General features: G+C 39.5%; 1 protein-coding gene, 1 long non-coding RNA gene and 3 pseudogenes across 5 annotated transcripts in view; 4 read left to right on the top strand and 1 right to left on the bottom strand.

Annotated features, from left to right (window-relative positions):
* Positions 1–4,380: 4,380 nt before the first annotated feature.
* Positions 4,381–5,531, top strand: LOC148721776 (uncharacterized; annotated as a pseudogene).
* Positions 4,490–9,049, bottom strand: LOC111343187 (uncharacterized). Of its 2 annotated transcripts, XR_015992525.1 has the most exons (5): positions 7,747–7,885; positions 6,992–7,126; positions 6,419–6,529; positions 5,815–5,976; positions 4,490–4,570 (listed from the first exon to the last, which is right to left on the bottom strand). It is a non-coding gene; the product is annotated as an uncharacterized LOC111343187 (long non-coding RNA). The 2 variants fall into 2 exon arrangements; XR_015992526.1 differs by lacking the exons at positions 5,815–5,976; positions 6,419–6,529; positions 6,992–7,126 and having other exon boundaries at positions 7,747–9,049.
* LOC148721775 (uncharacterized) lies at positions 5,892–7,751 on the top strand (annotated as a pseudogene). Its single transcript, XR_015992524.1, has 2 exons — positions 5,892–6,024; positions 6,259–7,751. The product of XR_015992524.1 is annotated as an uncharacterized LOC148721775 (transcript).
* A 1,198-nt stretch (positions 9,050–10,247) lies between the features above and the next one.
* Positions 10,248–13,422, top strand: LOC148721774 (fibrinogen-like protein A). Its single transcript, XM_088736249.1, has 5 exons — positions 10,248–10,425; positions 10,520–10,740; positions 10,821–10,908; positions 11,392–11,541; positions 12,123–13,422. Exons 1-5 carry the CDS (start codon positions 10,317–10,319, stop codon positions 12,668–12,670), a joined length of 1,116 nt encoding a protein of 371 aa, XP_088592375.1. The 5' UTR covers positions 10,248–10,316; the 3' UTR covers positions 12,671–13,422.
* Positions 13,423–16,233: 2,811 nt separating this feature from the next.
* LOC148721773 (fibrinogen-like protein A) overlaps positions 16,234–17,500 on the top strand; it is a 1,955-nt pseudogene continuing 688 nt past the window's right edge. The window contains exons 1-4 of the transcript XR_015992209.1: positions 16,234–16,401; positions 16,465–16,690; positions 16,798–16,866; positions 17,333–17,486. The product of XR_015992209.1 is annotated as a fibrinogen-like protein A (transcript). The remainder of the gene's footprint in view (positions 16,402–16,464; positions 16,691–16,797; positions 16,867–17,332; positions 17,487–17,500) is intronic.

Below are 17,500 nucleotides of genomic sequence, written 5' to 3'. Positions count from 1 at the left end.
CCGCTCGCAGCCTCTTTTAAGTTGCTCGATGATTTTAAGAAGCTGTCAGGTTCAGCGACTAATCCCTCCAAAACTGAAGGTGTGTGGATTGGATCCTCCAGAGGAAATAAAACAAAACCTTTTGGAATTAAATGGCCAATTGAAGCTATCAAAGCTCTGGGAGTCTACTACTCCTATGATCCAAAATTACTCCTAGAAAAAAAATTTTATTGAAAAACTTCACACCATAAAGAAACTCATAAATATTTGGAGCTCCAGAGGTCTCTCCCTGTTTGGAAAGGTGACTATAATGAAATCATTGATTATCCCAAAGTTTGTTCATGTATCCTCGCTGTTACCCACCCCCAAGGAAGTTATTAAACAATTGAATCAATTGTTATTTAAATTTCTGTGGAAAGGCGTTGATAAAGTAACACACTTGTCAGCAATAAACGAATACGAAAATGGTGGTTTAAAAATGATCGATTTTGAAACTATGGTTAAATCTTTAAGACTTACCCGGTAAAATTCATCATGCTTCGATCGTTGTTTACTTGACCTCACGTCAAGAAATTGCGTCGCGTTATGTCGAAAATTCCGAAAGTACTACGATTTCACACTAAATCTTCTATTAAACAATACTTTCTGAACACAATTTACATTATTTACCGGGCCATGGAATCGTTAAATTGTCGCTAGGTCCTGCTAGAAGTCCGAATGTTTGGTTTTCGATTAACGGCCACAGTACGTATATCCTTAGAGAATCGTAGTTTCGTTGACCCGAGAGCCTATTCTGTCATCTTTAAGACCTTGATATCCATTATTTTCCAAACAGAAGTTTCTATAGTATATTGTTACTTTATATTCTGAGTTCCACAAGGGCTAACTCGATTATAAAGGAACTTGAAAATTTTGAAGGTTAGCCGCGCCTACGCCATATTTTCAAATTTGATCATTTAGCGTGAATGCATAGAATGACGCCCTTCTAGTAGCCCCTAAAGCCATCAAAATATATGCGCAAACGACGGATTCTGATTGGTTTGTTGATCTCCTAACGATAGTGGAAGTTTGCGTATGATGCACGATCCTTCGCAGTAAATAGCGCTATTTATGCAATGGCGAAAATCAGACCTGAAAAATATTAGGCCTGTGCGGGATTCGAACCACTGACCTCTGCGATACTAGTGCAGTGCTCTACCAATTGAGCTAACAAGCCAACTGGGAGCAGGCCGTTAAGTTGATTCGTAATAATCGTGCATCATACGTATTTTAATACCGCAGTTTAAAATATATGAACTTCATATATTCATTGAATCAGAGGATGTTTGGTGGGGGAGGAGGGGGAAAAAAGTCTGCTTTGTAGGGAAGGTAGGGAGAAAAACGTTTTCGCGCGTGCCAATCGCGCGGTCCGGGCGGTTCACGTGTTAATGCGTACGTGTTAACATAAAATATTTCTACGATTAACCGCTTTTGGTTACAATTGGGTCATTCCATATAATAATATCTGCTCCCCCTCTATAAGAAACTAGTCTTTAAACAAAATTAGCCAACACAAGTCAATCAATTATGAATTAAGTCGTAGATACATACGGTCATAGACTGCCTATTTTTTATCTTTTGGTCGTATTTTTAGTGATTAAAATGTTTGTTTCACTTCTCAAGAGAGATTTTTTTTGCTATATATAGCTTTAAGAATCCACATCAGTGAGGTGACAAAGAGAATACTGGACGCTTTGGGAGGCTTTAAAGTCGAAACTCGAGGCGAGGTATTCCTGAAGGTGAGAACTGTAAAAAAAAGTTTAAAGAACATTTATTTAATCACTTTAACCAGAGTGTGGCGAGGGTCGCAAAACAGAGCGAGGCTCCAAATTAAGTGCGCCCAATATCCCACCCATCCCACCGCAGGGGAGGACATCCATCACACAGTAATCTCGTGTGTGGGAACTTAACGTTTCCTACCCCTAACCCTGCAGGAGACGGGACCTCCATTTATTCGTCCCTATCCGAGAAGACTACAATATCTAACCATTTCTTGATGTTTAGAAAGGTAGCACATTCTCCTCAATTATTTTAAGACACTGAATGTTGGTCCGGCCGATAACCCACTGGGTTGTTTCCCTATTTTAAACAATCGGTATCCTTTGGCAGAACAGCCAACCATACGACCAATCATATTTTAGAGAATCGTAGTTTCGTTGACACGAGAGCTTATTCTGTCACCTTTAAGACCTTGATATCCATTATTGTCCAAACAGAATTTTTGGAAGCAGGGTTTGCGAAATGGTGAGCCTGATTTCTGGTCGTTTTTCAAGTAAAAAGATTTCCCAACTATGTCTTTTAAAACCAAATTCATCCAGCCACAGGATCACGTCTTACTATTGAACTTGAAGTTTGTCTGTGTTTTCTGCATCAAAGTTTGCGGAATCACAACTACAGTCAGTCGATCTAAAGCACTTTATGTATTTTATTAGGGAAAGGGAAATATGACAACTTATTGGCTTATGGATGCAGCACAGAAACCAGTCCATAAGCCTCGACGCCCAATACCGAATGGTTTCTCCACAGACTCTCCCCTTACCTGGATTTAAAAGTACTTTGGCGGCATCTTGCTCATCAGTATCCCTGGGAGTAAGACGTTCCCCGTCACTGCGCCGTAGTCAGTTCCGTGGCTCCCAGGGGTCTCCAATTAAGAAGAGATGGCAGAATATCGAGGATGGTCCGAAGAATTCTCCAAGAAACAGCTTGATAAAGACAAATGCCAATGCTAACCAGCAGAGCATCGTATGAAAGTGAAAGTGAGACTGGAGACTGTCTCTAAATCTATCTTACATTAACAGGGCTGAATAACGTCTGCGCATGTGCGAGACCTCTTGGCTCGCGCTGGTGCCAATGGCCTGGGCACCATAACAAACTTCGAAAAAATGGCGGCGTTTTTAAAAAGTTTCGTATAGCGCCCGGTTTTTGGTGAAAAGGTAGCGCAAAACTGAAAACGGTAGAAAGAAATCTTTACGCTAGTTCCCTCGTTCGTTGACCAGCACATACACTTTTTTACACTGAGGTTTAAAGGTTGTACACTTAATGAAAACAGCGCGTTACCACGATAAATTTATCGAAGACTAAGAAGATGACATCTTACGCGGTGTTTTGGATGTTATCGACGTCCATCCTATTGTTCTTTAGTTCCCATGCAAAGCCCAATGAGCGGACTTGCTGGTTTATCAAGCGAACACGAGCTGGAGAAACATGCCAAGGTCGATTGAGGCGGTTTGACAAGGCCATTGCTCGGTTTGTGGACGGAAATTTAAATTGCTGGGCTTGCTTTCGGCATTGGATTAGAGCAACTCGAGAAGCCAATGAATATTGCTCGTGTCCACTCTTGGAGCACTCCAAAGAGCTGTCGAAGAGAAAAGCCCCGAGGCGGTTCTACCGTCTATTTGATCGGGTTGGAGCTAATGTCCCCACTTAACGGCCCGGAACCCGATGGTGCAACAAGTGTTCTGCAATTGCTGATAGTGTTTTCTGCAATGAACCAAATTATGTTCCACCAGTACAAGTAAGTGCAGCGCTTATTTTTGCCTAATGTTGTTTAAGCAACATTGAGATAATTATAGATATAATTGCAAAAGCACTCAATAATTGATGCCCCTGAGAGTGAAATACCAGTCCCACACAATTCACACACACACACAAAATAGGCTGGAGCCATATTTTGTTTGTTTGTTTGTTTATTTGCCAATTTGGCCCACAAAAAAACCAGACTGCATACTTGCTACTTTGTTATCACAAAAAATCGTTCCAGAACTATACCAAAATATTTTATCATGTATCTGCTCCTTACTTTTCAGAGAAACACTCAGGCATCTACATCTTCTCCAACCAGTACTCAATCATCTGATGGCAGACAGGTACATGAACATAAAATAATAATTTATTAGAAGAATCAATTTCTAATTATAAAAATTGTCATAATAAATGACATGGTGATGTTTTGGTATGAATTTTCTTAGGAGAGTGCTTCACAAAGCATGGCCAGTCAACTTGACAAAGCACTGCAAAATAAGGAAATGACATCTTCAGGTAAACAACTTACCACAAACTTACTATTTCTGTAGCATAACATATGTAATTTTTTTGTGTAATGCATTTACTAATTAAAAGTAATTAACTCTGAGGAGGCACTGCAACAAGAGGACACATTCAGGTATGATAGTCACGTAAATCTAAAATAAAGTGATTCTCTGATTAAACACTCCCTCCACATCATCCTCCACTTCATTAATATTTAAAAAATAGTTATGAATCATTAGAAATGATTCTTCCATTCAAATAAGTGTTAACTCACATACAGTAGTGGAAAAGCTTTTAATAAACATTATATTATACATTATATTTTGTAGACCTTACCTTTGACCAGTTGGTCACTCAGTGCCAGACTGCTATGTTCAAATACTACGACAGCAGACCAGAAGTACCACTCTATGACCCAGCTGTGATGAGGGACTTTAGTGAGAAGAATGCTTCTGGGCTTTTCGATCTTCTACTGAGGTCAATAACAAGAGATGACAACAGAGTATTGCCTGATAGGGTGTTCCTACAAAGGCAAAGAACAGTTTCACTGTTACACATTTTATCATACTTCAGGTTTGTGGTTTTATTGGGCTCGTTCCCGGACAAGTGCAGAGTTGTTAATACAATACATTAAGTAAGAATTTCTAAAGCCACATGATATACTGTGTAGAGGTACAAATTAATTATTATAAAAATTACAGGTCACAGAAAACATGCCAGCTGCAAAAGGACAGTGGTTCGTACTTGTCACTTGGTGGATTGTCATTACAGGGATTGTCTCCTGGACCAGTGCTCAGCTTCTCAGTTAATCCCAGAACCGTCCAGAACATGAAGACAGATATGGCCAAGACCCACAGTGAACATGTTAACTAAACAACTACAACAAGTTAATGCTGTATGTAAAAACACAAGACACAACATTGATACACAGATTTACACATACTTAGGGTTCAAGAATAAGGACCATGCAACAAAATATAATTAAACACATTTTCATTTTTCAGCTTGAGTGCTTCATGATAAACCTCCTGGATGATTATCACAATATCCACAGCAAACATGTTCCAACTGACCTACAAAATACCAAGATTGCACACATGGCCTCTGCTATGCTAGACATACATCCACACATCCCAGCAGTAAAGAGAACCAATGTCAGCCCACATCGACAAGTCAAAGTAAACATCAGGGGAGAACACAAGATGTGCCTTGGAGGAACAGACAGTTCTGCTGTTTTATTACACATCAACAGAGGTCTCAAAGACATGAAAAATCACTTCATCAATTAACTTCCAGCACAAATGAAAAATCTAAATCCAGGGAATTTCCATAATTTGGTGCAAAATTTTAGGTAATACATTTCTTCATTATTCTATGCCTGCCATTAAAATAGCATTGACTGGAAAATCTAGAGCACAAAATATGTAAGGAATACATGCAAATCTGTGAATTAAAAGATGCAATATTAATATTTAAATGACTATTTTACATGTTTCCTTGGGCTTACCATCAGCCCTGTGATGAAGATATTGAAAGCTTACAATCCTGTCAGCTTTTAGAGGAGTGTGAGCAAGACTTGAAGTCTCAAGAATTACAAAGAGTCTATAGAACACGTGTATCCCAATGTGAACAATTATCTTGAGAGAGAAATCTTCTTCCCTTCCCTGCAGACTGGCCTGGTTGGTATTATCCTAAAAAACTAATAGCTAACAACTTCACTGGAAAGTACACCTCACTAATACCAGAACAAGGCCAATTCCACGTTACCTTGAATGCTGTGGAGGATACTGTAATCTAACATTGAGAGGGTAGACCATAGCATCAACTGGATTTCTGACCACCTTTTGTGGAGCATTTGTGCCAGATTACATGAGGGGAAAATCAAAGTTTAACTTCTGGCAGATTGCCGGCAAATCAGCAGAATTTATCCTACAATTGTTTTCAGAAATAGCGAAAAAAACCAAGAAAGCCCATGTGGTGAGTATCACTAATTTTAAATGCAAAGGGTCTTTTGGGAATGAAAGTTTAAAAAAGTCTCACAAAAATGTGACAAAATGGTAAAAATGCACTTTGTAACTTCATATCAAATTGTTCAAAGCAAGTCTAGAATTTGATAAAAAGAGATCCAATAACAAGTGAACCCTTGTAATAATCAAAACATGGTTTCACAAATACTGACCTAAAAGAGGAATTTATTCTTGTGTATTCCAGATTCCAAGTGATTGTTACAGTAATAGTAAAGCTAAAAGTTGGCCAAAGTTCAATTTTCCATCATATGGTATCAAAGCTGAAACCAAGTGTTTTCCGCTGTCTTACAACCTAAGTAAAACCCTGGGAAAAGAGCCAAATCCACAAGTTTGCTGTGACTTACCTGACTCCAACAACGATCATTATGGTGGTAACTTTGTTCGCCTTGCCTGTTACCACACATTCCATGTGTCCTGTTTATCAAGTGATGGCTGCTGCAGTATATGCAAAGAACCTTTGGAACAATTGATAAAGAATAAAGTCTCTCAGTGTAATGAAGGACTGTTGAAAAATGGAGGTACAGAATCAGATGGTGAATCAAGTGACCCCGAAACTGAAGATGACACAGCAACTGTGGTGAACGGTGAAACAGGAAATGCAAATGCAGAGCAGTACTACACCTCTGGACTCTGGGAACAGAAAGTCAACAGCAGCCTCTCAGCCATTGGAGAGATTGATCAACCACAACACCCTAATGCTCAAGCCTCATATGCACACACCCAGTCTCAGTCCTCAGTGATCCAAACTAGCTCCATTGTCCAGCAACTATCTATAAATCCTACCAAGTCCAACAGAATTACAAGCTGGCATTTCCCACCTGAATATTCACAATCAACTTTAATTGGCCGACTAGGCAGTAATGCATGCACATTTATTGCCCTCACATACAGTAAATTATACTTTAGCTCGCCCGAACCTCTGGACAGCAGCAGGCCCCTAAGCAACACCTGGATTTACAGAGTTCTTGCAGCTATCATGCTTGGCAACCAATTTTATGACAAGGCTGCTGGAAACAGTGGTGGGCAGCTGTATGGTGTACGGGAAGCAGCAACTAAAATGGAGCAAACAAAAGCTCTTGAAAGCATTGAAGTCTCTACAGAGTTGCCAGCCAGTATCATCAGAGAGCAGACTCCAGCAGCAAGCCTGCCGTACTACTTAAACCAAGCCCAGCTGAACAATTCCAAAACGGCATGTATCTTTATTATCAATGGCAAAACAGTGGCATTCATCCGAACACAGAATGGAATAACAGTGTTTGACAGCCATTACCATGAGACAAGTGGAGCATTTGTGGCAATGGCCCCAAGCGATGCAGCGTTTGAATTGCTTTTAATTGTTTAAGACAATTAACAACATACCTCATAATTTAGGAGCAGTGACATGTGTCTCATTCAAATAATGGAATTTATCGATCGAGTAAGATAAACAAACTTAGTAAAAAACAAGTACTGTACAGGGGTATAGGTACACGTAGCCAACAATACGTTCCTTGAGAAAGCAATTTTTTTTTAGCTTTAAGTTTTACGAGTGAGCTTACGAGTGCATGCAGGTGCTGGGCATTCATGTTTCACGACAACACAGAGCGTTTGTATTCACATAAATATTAACTTACGACAAGCGCAAGAAAGGTGCCGTTTTGATTACAAAACAAACTAAGATCGTAATACTCACCTCCGGCGACACTTTTCCAAACTCTAATGTTGCCATCAATGTCTCCCACACATCATTTCTTTCTCAAACGAAGCAGACGAGTGTAAATCGAAACGAAGAACGCGTCGTGGCGGTTGAATCCAAAGGCGTCTCCAAAGCTCAGAATATTTACCGCGTTAACGACAAGTTTTCACGTATTTCTCGGCATTTCTTTGGGGGAAAACTTCGGATTGTTCAAATTTTCATTTTACAAAGCATAAAAAGGAGATATTTGTGTTTAGGTGCAAAAATAATGGAAGATTTTCTGTTCCTTTCTTGTCGTTATTCAACTGAACACGAAAGAACCACGCATCACGTTCGCGCCGAAATTTTGATGTTGTTGTAATGACATCTCGCACATGCGCAGATGTTATTCAGCCCTGTCTCTTACATTAATTCTAACTCTGCTGGGAGAAATAACTTCCGTGACGAATGTGTCCAAATTTAGAAGAAACATGAAGAAAGGACAGAAAGGATAAAGCTATACGATATCGACGTACTGAGTGTCCTTCTGAGGTCCATACTGATTATTTTCTGTCACGAATGGGAAGCAAAATTCATTTCATATTTGTGATTCACCGTATAGGCACGTCGTTCGAATAGGCGTGCTCCGGACATTTTGTGTTCGATCGTGACTATCATGGGCCGATTGATTCGAAGCTTTAACATCCCCCTCCCGGACAACCCGTCGGAATTTGACTTTTGAACATTTGTTTGTTCAAACTCCCGCTCATTGGGACAAAATTGTGCTTAAATGCCCTCCCAAAGTTTTGTTGAAGGCAAAATCAGCAGCCGTTAGTTTCTACATTTTGATTGAGTTTTAAAACCTAGACCTTGTCCAGCTTTTCTTTAATTTTGAGCCGTTTTCTGTCTAAAGTGAACTATTTACCATTAAACACCGCCTTATTGAAAGATATAACGCTTCCGTTTCAAATTCTCCGACCCCCCCGTATGGACGACAAACAAATTGGTTTGCCCGGGGGATGTTGAAGCTTTGAAATGATCGGTGCATAATGCGTGTGAGTGTAAAATAACGAAGAAAGAAACAAAAATAAGATATAATTAACATAATTTTTCGCTCGTTTCATTTCGTGTGAATGAGCACCATCATTTGTTTGATGTTCCATATTCTTTTCTTGCTCGACTGTGTTCCAAGTAAGGTCAGATATTATTGCTTCCATTTAAATTCCTTCCAAGTTCGCAGGGGTTCTCTCTTTCTGAAACAGAGAGTAAAACACATGACTATAAACTATTCCAAAACAACATCTAGACATCTTTTATTTTCTAAGAGTCTCGAATTCTTAATTCCACATGCCATTATGATAAAAAAAGAAAATTTTTCTCGCAAGGTTTGCAGTGCACCCTTTCGCTGATTAATGTTGCTCGGATTTCATGTGCTTTCTCGCAATGAACTTTCTTATTTCTATAACATTCCGCATCCTCATCATTTCACATGATGGAACTATTTGGAATAACCACTGTCAGTTTATTTGCAAACCTTGACATTTGAAGGTAATTGAGGATGTCAAACAATTCGAATTCTAATTTCTATGACCAAATTCAAGATTTGAAATAACAGGGTATGCATTTGAAAATATTCATTTCATTGGTTTAAAAGGAGAAGTTTTGAATATCGAAGAAAAACGTTTTGTCTAAACCAAAAGAGAAAGGCTTGTTAAGTAAGGAGAGCAGGTGTTTATATCGTACAGACTGAAATGTAAATTATAACTTCCAAATTACTCTAAATAGATATCTGCATGAATGTATCGTATATATTAAATGTGTAATATTGAACATTGCAACAAGCTCCTTTAACCAGTTTCTGTAGAATGTAAAGTTGTCTATAGAAGCGTTCAGTCCATGTGAGGAAATTACGATATAATAAAAACTTTCGAACAACCAGGAACGTCTCTAAATACTATGTTCCAAAACCCAGAATCACCTTCAGTGCTTTATGGTCACAGTTCCACCATCGACAATTTACACATGGAACGTTGCCTTAATTGGTCTCGTCATGAACCAAACTGATAATGCTGATGATAAACTAAGCCTCCCCAATGCGACAACTTTGTCAAAACCATACTGAAGACCTTGACAAAGACGAGTTTATTCGCCAAAAATGCCCATCAAACGCCAAACAGATTAGCTAATTGAAAATTTTCAGAGCTACAATACATTAACTTTGTGGCGACCGTTTCATAATTACGTTGAGTTGTTTGGAACATTAAATTACAACGAGATCGAATATATGCGATGAAAAAGCGACAAGGCTTAGTGATGTCGTATATAGCTTTTAACTGCCAGCCGTTTAAAGATCATTATGTGGTTTATTCAGTCTAATATATATCCGTATAAATAATATGATAGCTTATTTCAATGGTATTGAATTAGAACCTTTTCTTCAGCTGGTTTCAATTAGGAGCTCAGTTTAACGTGGGGGTTAAACAAATCAGTTATCAATAATAAATAAGATAAGCTTCCTATATCGCAGGCAACAGGCGACGACGACCAAACTTGTTTGCCGTGTGTTTTGTCAAGTATTTGCGAACGACATGCTCGCTTCGTGGCTGACTCAGTTTGTCTTTGTGACGCTCACTGTATTCCTGGTGTTTGTGGTGGCGAACCAAAACTTTTGTGCAAGCGTTTTAGAAACTCAAGTGGGTAAGTAATACCCTTACAGTGAGCTTTACTATATTTATAATTTTGTTTTTTGTTTCTGCATCAACAATTTCCAACTGCAAATGTTTCCTAACAGATTTTGCCTTACTCGGTCATGTCATCAACAAAACTGATGTTTTCGACGAGTTCGAATGTAACCTAAAGTGTATTGGAAACAGGCGTTGCAAGTCGTGTAATGTTCATCCCAATGGCAATGATGCGGGTAAGCGTCTTTGTGAGCTGAATAGCAAAACCCGACAGATGAGGCCAAGTGATTTTAAACGAAAGATAGGATCTACGTACTATAGCTCAGTTCAGGTAAGTCAGAAGTTCAGTTTTAATATGTGTATATTCATTTCGAATCCAAGTAAGGCTAAAATTAACATCAATTCATCCAGGGTAATTGTGTCGATGTTTCTCATGAGCGAGAACGAAAAATGGCAGGTCAGTGTCATCCCAGATACAAAGGAAGCTGGTGTCAAACACGTAAGTACCGTAAAAATTTTACACAGCATGGCAAAATGAAAGTTTGTTTCCTTTTTAGTGATTGGATCGATTTTGCGTATAATCTGTATACTGGCCTCCATATCATTCCGGCATGATTTCAAGGATAATAGTAAAGGCGAGGAAATAAGTGAAACCGCCATATCGCCCGACTGTAATGGTGTCATTTTGTAGGAAAAAGTTCCTTGCAAAAGCGCGTTTTCTTTTGAAACTGTAAACTTTTGTCTGTAAGTATATGAATGAACGTTTCGATGGATGGAGAATGCTCGAAATGTCAGGCGTTTCTCCAAGCAGTTTTATGTTAGATTCACCTTCACCTACTCAACTTGGTATACCATTTTATTTTAACTTACCTGGTGCATTTAAACATTATTAGGGAATTGGCGCAAAAAATGTTAAGAAAGGGATCCGTCACAAAGATTTTCAAATGAAGGTTACATTGTACTTTACAATTTTTGTTGGTAGCTAAGAAAGGTTCAAGTTCCCAGCATCCTGCTCGCTCATGTAAGATGATCCAGGACACAGGTGACTCAATGGGAGATGGAGAGTACTGGATTGACCCTGAAAACAATGGAAACCCTTTAAAGGTCTATTGCGACATGTCAACTGACGGAGGTGAGCGATAGTTGTATTGTTGGTTACTTTTCAGCCAGTGTTGATCGGATGAGTGTTCTAAAATGAAATCTTCGTCTGGCGTGCTCTGACATCAACCATTAAAGGAATGCTATCGTTTAAGCATCTTAAACCAAATCATGGGTCTTCAGACTGACGATAGGTAGCAAGCGCAAGAGTAAAGAAATTTTATGTACCGGCTTCTGCTTGCCTCTATAAAATTTCTGTGCTTTTGGCAAAAAATCGTATTTCATTTTTCTAGTTTACGACTAATCATAAAGGTTTCTTTTCATCACATGTTTTATTAAAACTCTTTTCTTATTATCTATTAGCATAAAATATATCTAAAGCGCCGGGGTTGTGACTATCCTGCACCTGCCCAACGAATGGCACATTTTGCAGACAGCAAATTCAGCGCCTTTCCCCCCTACGATGCCATCTTCAAACATTTACATACTACAAACTTACGCTATTTTTCCATAAACTGAGTATACACCCGAAAAAACATATTTCTATCGTCCAAGTCTGGAGGTGTAAACATTTTGGCGATGAGCCAAATTGAAAGCATGTTTTTGCCGTTTCAGGGGGCTGGCTTCTTGTTTCCAACCTTGTGATGGCCAGTTCAAGACGCAGTTCCGTTCCGCTGCTGTTTGAGAGGTCGTACCATGCCATCAGCAAATATCAGAAGAAAAACACTTTGCTGACAAAATTGGCCATGAATGAACTCAGAACACACTTGAATTTCACTCAGCTGAGATTCCACTGCAGCAAACGATTGAACCGGACGTTCCACGTAACCACAGCTGCCAATAGCTTTGGAGAAGCTGTGGTCCAGTACTTCAGCGGTCAGACAGATGTGCTGCCATATTCGTGTGAATCTTTTGTCAGAATGGAAGACGACAACTCAGAATTAGCCAATGTCTGCAAAAAGTGGGGGTTCGAGGGCAATAAATATCATAATGTTGGTAAATGGAGCACTTCTAATCGCAATGAGAACAGATTGTACGATCATGTTGTGATCGTCTGGGGTACTAATCACTGGAATATTCAGCCATCACATCAACGATTTGAATGCGACGATTACAAACATGCAGTGTCTGTCGGTGATTTCTGGAAAATTTATGTACGTTAGATATTTTGGGTGCATTCCCTGTATTCAGAAGTCTTGACTCACACTAGTTAGTGTGATCTAACATCGATACAGAGCGCGCAGTTTTCTATTGAGTATTGAAAGTGATCCTAGATTGCATTGGTTTTGCTTTACTTCGCTTTGTGGTTGGTCCAGAAAACTTGCGCCCGCCACCATCTCAACCAATCAAATGCAAAAGTAAAACCAATTCCAACTTGGTCACTCGTGTTTTCCCGCGCTTCAAGCAGGTTGCCTGTTTTGCGTCGAGTTTTCATTGGTTAATGATGATGTAACCTTTTTTCTGATTGGCTGTGTGATTAATTTGCTTTTGGTTTTCAACACAATTGAAAACTGCTCTATTAGTCGTAAGAATTCATTTTGACCTAACTGAGTTTTTAAAGTTCCCTCCGTCAGTCTCTCAAGACCCGGTTACTAACTCCCTGAAAAGTGATCTTGTTGTAGTCTGATCGTCAGCCAAATATTATTGGCTTGTTTCAACAGGACAGAACAGCCTCGAACGCGCTGATTAACCCGGCAATGTTTCTACTAGTGATCTCTGGAGGATATATGTACGTTGAGGACTCTATGACGTATGAAGTTATTATTGTTGTCATAAACATAAAAATTAGAATCCAAACGTTTCTTAACACGTAATACTTGTAGCTCAAAATATTTGTAGCTCAAAATACTTCATCAAATTATTTGTAACATTATTGCTGTATCTGATTTCAATAAAAATCAGTGGTGATGACCAATAGGTTTCGATTGTAACGAGGGAAGGACACACTTCATAGCTTTCTGTCTTCCCTACTATGCCATTCAACATAAAGCCTTTTACTGAGAGAGAGTTGATTCCAACTTCTTTCATCCGTCTCAATGCTTTGATTTCTCGATCTAAATGGCTCCACCAAGTCACTCAGGAGTCCTTCAGAAGCCTGCGATAGAAGCGTCTTACCGGGGATAGGATGTGTAAGCGTTAAACTAAACGAAAGACGAATGCGCCTACTCGATCAGCGCCCTCATATTGAAGAAAAGGAAGAGGCGATTAAGGGACCAGTCATTATTTGTCGCCTGGGTGGGGTGGGGGAGGGAAGTGAGGAATATTTCTGGGGGGATCACAAGGTTTTCAGGGAGGAACAAGGAGGGGATTAGTCGTCACAAACAGAGTTTAAAGGAGAGACTGTATAACTGCCACTGAAGGAGGGGAGATATGCCACTTAAGGGTGGGGGGGGGGGGTGTAAAGCCTCTTAGGAGGAATCAGGTGACACAACCAAAATCCTTTACACCCCCTTCCCCTCCCCGGCGATAAATTAAGACTGGTCACCAAGTCAGAGCAAAATTTTCTGGAAGGTATGAGAATTTTTTTTCAGCTGTCTTTTAGACGTGAGGGATGTAATCAGTACCACTTTTTTTGTTGGGGGGGGGGGGCTAAAAGACGTATTTGAACAAATTTAACTCTCCACGTTACTAGCCCTATCTAAGGAAATCTGCGAATAACTATTATTCATCTAGTAAACTGGTTTTACAGCACGAACTCTTTTTAGAACATAGCTAGCAGAGTCGCGCAATTAAATTCATTATACGTGAGCGTGCTCAAAATCCCGAAAGTGCACGCTGATAGCGTCAGCAAATCCGACTTCGCCAGAACTGTTTTTTTTTCGCGCGAGCGGCCATTGTTAGCGCGGGGAAAAATAATATATTTCGCGACAATAATGGATATAAACAGAAACTCGGCTTACTAGTCCGAAAACGAAGACAATGTTTCGACCTTTTCCCATGGGCTAGAGTTCTTAAATGAGGCAGAAAAAGAGAAAAACAAAGGAAAAGGAGACTCGGCATCAGCGCCGTCACGATTCGCTTCAACTGATATTGTCCGTTTTTCGCGTCGGATTTGATGCACAATTCCACCGGCTATGTTCTAAAACAATTGGTTCATGCTTTCAGCTGTGCACTATCGAGTTATGGAGCACGTGGGAAGTTTGGAGAGCACTCAAGAAGCTAGAGTTTCCCTCGGCTATCGCCTCGGGCAACTCTTACGCTTCTTTCGTGCTCTCCAAACTTCCCGCATGCTCCATAACTCGATAGTGCACGCTAAAGCATGAACCAATTGTTAATGAATGGCGTCAAATAGTCTTAAATGTCTTGATTTAGTGCCAAAAGTTTTCTCATAATTTCAGTCCATTAAAAATCGCTATGATGTATTGTGTCAAGAGAAAATTATGTCCAATATTTTCTCTTGTTTGTATCTAATCTTGGTTTTGGCGTCATTATGACACCAAAGAAAGAAAATCAAGGAATAAATCCAATCAATTGATAAACTGCATATGATCTACACTAAACAGAAATTGTGACTTTCTCTTCATTGCGCAATTTATTGGAACTTCTATTCAGGATACATAAGGAAACTTAATCGATTAGAGTCCACTTTGTATCAGCTTTTGTTGTCCTTAAATCGCCCCTTTGTGCATTATGTGGAGGTACACGTTTGCCGCTAAAGCGATGTTGCTTCTCCAATTTGAGTTAAGGATCATTAAAGTTTTCAGCAGGTTCCACGACGAAACGCTTCCTTTCATTTAAGGTTAATGTCGTTGCAAATTTACACAGCAACATAACAATAACCTTTTGGCGTCTATTACACAATAACGTGATTTTTTTATTTTTTTTTATTTTTGCATTAATTAAAATTACGAGGAGAGCTGATGAGGGCAGTGTCAAATGGTGAAACTCTCATAGTTTCGTCTCTTACGTTACATGAACGTGATACAAATAAACGTTTTGCATAATAGTTGCTAATAATAATCCATTTCCAACTGCGTTTTTAGGAACTGAATGCTTGCACGCATAACTTTCATCTGCCATCAGTAAAAGATTATCTGAGCTCCTTCTCACAGTCAGCTGTGTCGAAGGCCCTGGCAGGTTCGAGGTGATGTTCCGCGTGAAAGTTGAGAGAAGTAAAAATCGAGAAAGATTTGTAGTCGCGGACCCAGTTGGTATTAATAATACACATTCCTGGTGGGTTTGCTCGTTGCGGCGAAGAAAGACTTTTGTGCAACCGTCACTGTTCCGTCATTAACAATTTACACATGGAATTATTTTGTACAAATTTGGTCACGTCATGAACCAAACTGATGTTGTCGATGATAAACTAAGCCCGTATGTGACAACTTTGGCAAAGACGAGTTTACTCACCAAAAATGCGCATTTAACGCCACGCCAAACAGATTAGCTCGTTGAAAATTATCAGAGCTACAATACATTAATTTTTTGGCGACTATATTATAATTACACCGAGTTGTTTGCAACATTAAATTACCACGAGATCGATTATGTGAGATGGAAAAACCTTAAGTTAAGGCAGAGCGAGTTCGTCTAACTTTTAACTGCCAGCTGTTTAAGATCATTATGTGGTTTATTCAGTCTACTTCCCCATGACAATTATGATAACTTATCTTAATGGTGATTAGTTAGAACCCTTCTTCAACTCGTTTCAGGAAGTTCAGCTCAGCGTGGGGGGGTAACAAGTCAGTTATCAATAATAAATAAGATAAGCCTCTTATATCGCAGGCAACAGGCAACGACGACCAAATTTGTTCGCCGTGTTTTTTCAAGTATTTGCGAACGACGTGCGCGCTTCATGGTCGGACTCAGTTTATCTTTGTGACCCTCAATGTATTCCTTGTGCTCGTGGTGGCGAACAGAGACTTTTTCGCAAGCGTTGTAGAAACTCAAGTGGGTAAGTAATACCCTTCCAATGAGCTTCTCTATATTTTTACATTCTGCAAATGTTTCCTAACAGATTTTGCCTTACTCGGTCATGTCATCAACAAAACTGATGTTTTCGACGAGTTCGAATATACCCTAAAATGTATTGGAAACAGACGTTGCAAGTCGTGTAATGTTCATCCCAATGGCAATGATGCGGATACCGTAAGCGTGTTTGTGAGCTGAACAGCAAAACCCGACAAATGAAGCCAGGTGATATTAAACGAAAGAATGGATCTACTTACTATGGCTCAGTTCAGGTAAGTCAAAGGTTTAGTTCTAATATTCGTATATTCATTTCGAATCTAAGTGAGGCTAAAATTTGAATCAGTTTATCCAGGGTAATTGTGTCGATGTTTCTCATTAGCGAGAAGAACGAACAACGGCAGGTCACCGCAGTGTCATCCCAGATACAAAGGAAGATGATGTCAAACACGTAAGTACCGTTAAAACTTTTACACGGCATATTATGATGGAAAAATGCATGTTTGTTTCCTTTTTAGTGATTGGATCGATTTTCTGTATAGTCTTTATATACTGGTCTCCATATTATTCCGGCATGATTCCAAGGATAAAAGTAAAGGCGAGGAAATGAGCGCGACCGCCAACCCGCCCGACCGTAAGGTGTCATTTTGTAGGAAATAGTTCCATTAAGTGAGCGATTTCTTTTAAAGCTTTAAACCATTGCCTGTAAATATATGAATGAACATTTCGGTGGATGAAAAAGACTTAAAATGTCTGGCGTATTTGATTCACCTTTACCTATTCAGCTAAATAACCATTTTAGTTTAACTTACCTTGCGCATTTGAAAATTATTGTGGAATTAGCGCAATACAATGTTAAGAAAGGGTTTATCATTGAGATTTTCAAATGAAGGTTCCATTTCAAATTTTTTTGGTAGGTATTAACAGAAGGTTCAAGTTCCCAGCATCCCGCTCGCTCATGTAAGATGATCCTGGATGCAGGGGACTCTATGGGAAATGGAGAGTACTGGATCGACCCTGAAAACGATGGAAACCCTTTAAAGGTGTACTGTGACATGACAACTGACGGAGGTAGGCTATTCATG

This window comes from Stylophora pistillata, chromosome 10 (assembly GCF_964205215.1).
Source record: "Stylophora pistillata chromosome 10, jaStyPist1.2, whole genome shotgun sequence".
Lineage (NCBI taxonomy): Eukaryota > Metazoa > Cnidaria > Anthozoa > Scleractinia > Pocilloporidae > Stylophora > Stylophora pistillata.
Note: the sequence above shows the minus strand (reverse complement) of the source record. Positions and strands in the feature narration are given on the sequence as shown.

Bases quoted from the DNA above. Each gene is read 5' to 3' on its own strand.
- LOC148721774 (XM_088736249.1), top strand. From the start codon at position 10,317: ATGCTCGCTTCGTGGCTGACTCAGTTTGTCTTTGTGACGCTCACTGTA. The intron at 10,741-10,820 runs GTAAGTCAGAAG...CAATTCATCCAG, and splicing joins CGTACTATAGCTCAGTTCAG to GGTAATTGTGTCGATGTTTC. The intron at 11,542-12,122 runs GTGAGCGATAGT...TTGCCGTTTCAG, and splicing joins CGACATGTCAACTGACGGAG to GGGGCTGGCTTCTTGTTTCC.